This window comes from Bactrocera latifrons, unplaced genomic scaffold (genome assembly GCF_001853355.1).
Source record: "Bactrocera latifrons isolate USDA-ARS-PBARC rearing strain unplaced genomic scaffold, ASM185335v1 scaffold_17, whole genome shotgun sequence".
Classification (NCBI taxonomy): Eukaryota; Metazoa; Arthropoda; class Insecta; order Diptera; family Tephritidae; genus Bactrocera; species Bactrocera latifrons.
Window position 1 is genome coordinate 703,953 of NW_017535185.1, and position 2,212 is coordinate 706,164.

The window sequence follows — 2,212 nt, forward strand, 5'->3', positions numbered from 1 at the left end:
ACTCAATTGGTAACGGTGTTTTTGGTTTTACACCTTTCAGTTGTTGAGTCCTTGACCAAATATAAAATCGAGATGAAGTCGACGCGGCTGTCGTGAGTGACTTTTCAATCCAATAAAATATTTGATTCAAACACACAAAAAAGTGTTGCCTACATTTAGGCGTTATGCACATTTTCATGTCAAATGAAATGAATGAAAAAAAAAAAATACTTTTGTTACACCGAAATTTGTTCGAAAACGATACCGTTGCCTTAGAAAATTATCCATGCCAAATTTCTTGAAGATAGCTTTTCAAATAAAAAAGTTTTCCCTACAAGAACCTGATTTTTATCGCACATTTTTTATGGCAGCTATAAGCTATAGTGGTCCGATCTAAATAATCTTTTTGGAGCTTGTATCTCCAATCCAAGCAAAATTTCTTGTCACACAAAAAAGTTGTTCATACAAAAATCTGATTTTGATCGTTCAGTTTGTATGACAGCTATATGCTATTGTGGTCCGATCACAATAATATTTTTCGGAAATTATAGTGCTACCTTAGGCAATAACCCATACTAAATTTCTTGCAGATATCTTGTCACACAAAAAAGTTTTCAATACAACAACCTGATTTTTATCGCACATTTTTTATGGTAGCTATATGCTATAGTGGTCTGATCTAACCAATTCCTTCAGAGTTTGAAGCATTGCCTTAGAAAATAATCCACTTCAGATTCCGTGAACATATCTTCAATTAAAAAAATTTTCATACATAATTCTTGATTTCAACCAAAAAGTGTTGCCTATACTTAGGCGTTTCGCATAAAAAATTCAGTAAAATAATAATTGTGTTTATTTTTTTTATTTTGCATACGATTTATTCACTACGTCAGTAAATGCGTGTACAAATATTAAGGAAGCAAATCAATTTGTATCGTATATGGAATAATAAACTCTTTACATTTAAAAAATGCGCTTAGTTACTAAAAGCAAAATAAAGGAATGATTCAATTGTGAAATAAAATAATATTTTGTAAATATCGATATATATAAGTATATGTATATTTTTTTGCATTAAAATACATATAAGGCATAATTATAAGTAAAAAAAACTAATTATTTCTGGAAGCAGCAAATACTAAGGCAATTGTGGTACACAAAATATACATACAACTGTTTATGTATATGAGTGTGTGCGGTTTATTACACATATTAAGCGCTATGTAGAAACTAGTTACGAGTTTAGTAAAAATATATAAAAATTCGAATAATAATGCGGATGGGACGAAGTAAATGATTTACGAAAAATATTTTAAAATATTTGCTAATTTTGAGTATAAATTGCACAAGGAATTCATATTTCATGTACGTTTTAATACATTTATCCATTATGCATATAAGGTTTATATGAGTAATAAATACAGACGATTTGTAGAATATAGTATTTGCATGTTTGGCGGCAAATACCGAAAATTTGATATATGTATATAGTACATAGCATAAGCAAATGTAATACAATAAATGGTAGTAAAGGGTGCAGGGATTACTGAAGTAGCTGAGGAGACGCTTGCTATATATCTTCGGTGAATTTCGAATAACACATAGCAGGTAAAGATACTATATATGTTCATAAGAATAATAATATGTTCTTGTTGTTGGCGTTAGCAGCACACACGCTTAGAATAGTAAAATACGCTTCTCCACAGTTTTGCGACAAATCGGACAGCCATCAATTTGATCGCCGCACATTTGGCAAGTGCCATGTCCGCACAGAAATACCATATTCTTGATGCGGTCAAAGCAAACAGGGCACATGGTCTGCAATAAAAAAAACACAAAAATATAAACAAAGGCAAACATGCTGGCAACCATAAACCCACCTGCTCTTTGATATCCTGCAACTGCTGTTTGAGTTTCTGCACATCGTCCATTTGAAAGCTGTTGACATTCGACGGTGCCACCAGTACAGTGGCGGCGCCTGCAGTGCCGGCGGTTGCAGTATTACTAGCCAAAATATTATTTTGACTATTCAGCTGATTGGCGCTGGCGACGGGCGTGCTCATAGCGCCGGGTACAGTGTTATTCATGGCCACACCGTGACCTGAAGTATTAACGCAATGCATTTCGTTGGACTTATCATCGGTTAAGCAGTGAGTTACGCCATGAACCTATGCGTAATAAAAAAAATATATAAGATGAAATAAAAACAAAATCAAAAAATAATAATAATAAT

The 2,212-nt window shown here is 32.9% G+C and overlaps 1 protein-coding gene across 2 annotated transcripts in view; it reads right to left on the minus strand.

The window, feature by feature from the left end:
• Positions 1-1,028: 1,028 nt before the first annotated feature.
• Positions 1,029-2,212, minus strand: part of LOC108966812 (E3 ubiquitin-protein ligase mind-bomb) — a 7,309-nt gene continuing 6,125 nt past the window's right edge. For both annotated transcript variants that reach the window (XM_018929895.1, XM_018929896.1), the window contains exons 8-9: positions 1,860-2,147; positions 1,029-1,797 (exon numbers count right to left, since the gene is read on the minus strand). In XM_018929895.1, the coding sequence (XP_018785440.1) occupies positions 1,657-1,797; positions 1,860-2,147 (429 nt within the window). In that variant the 3' untranslated portion in view covers positions 1,029-1,656. The remainder of the gene's footprint in view (positions 1,798-1,859; positions 2,148-2,212) is intronic.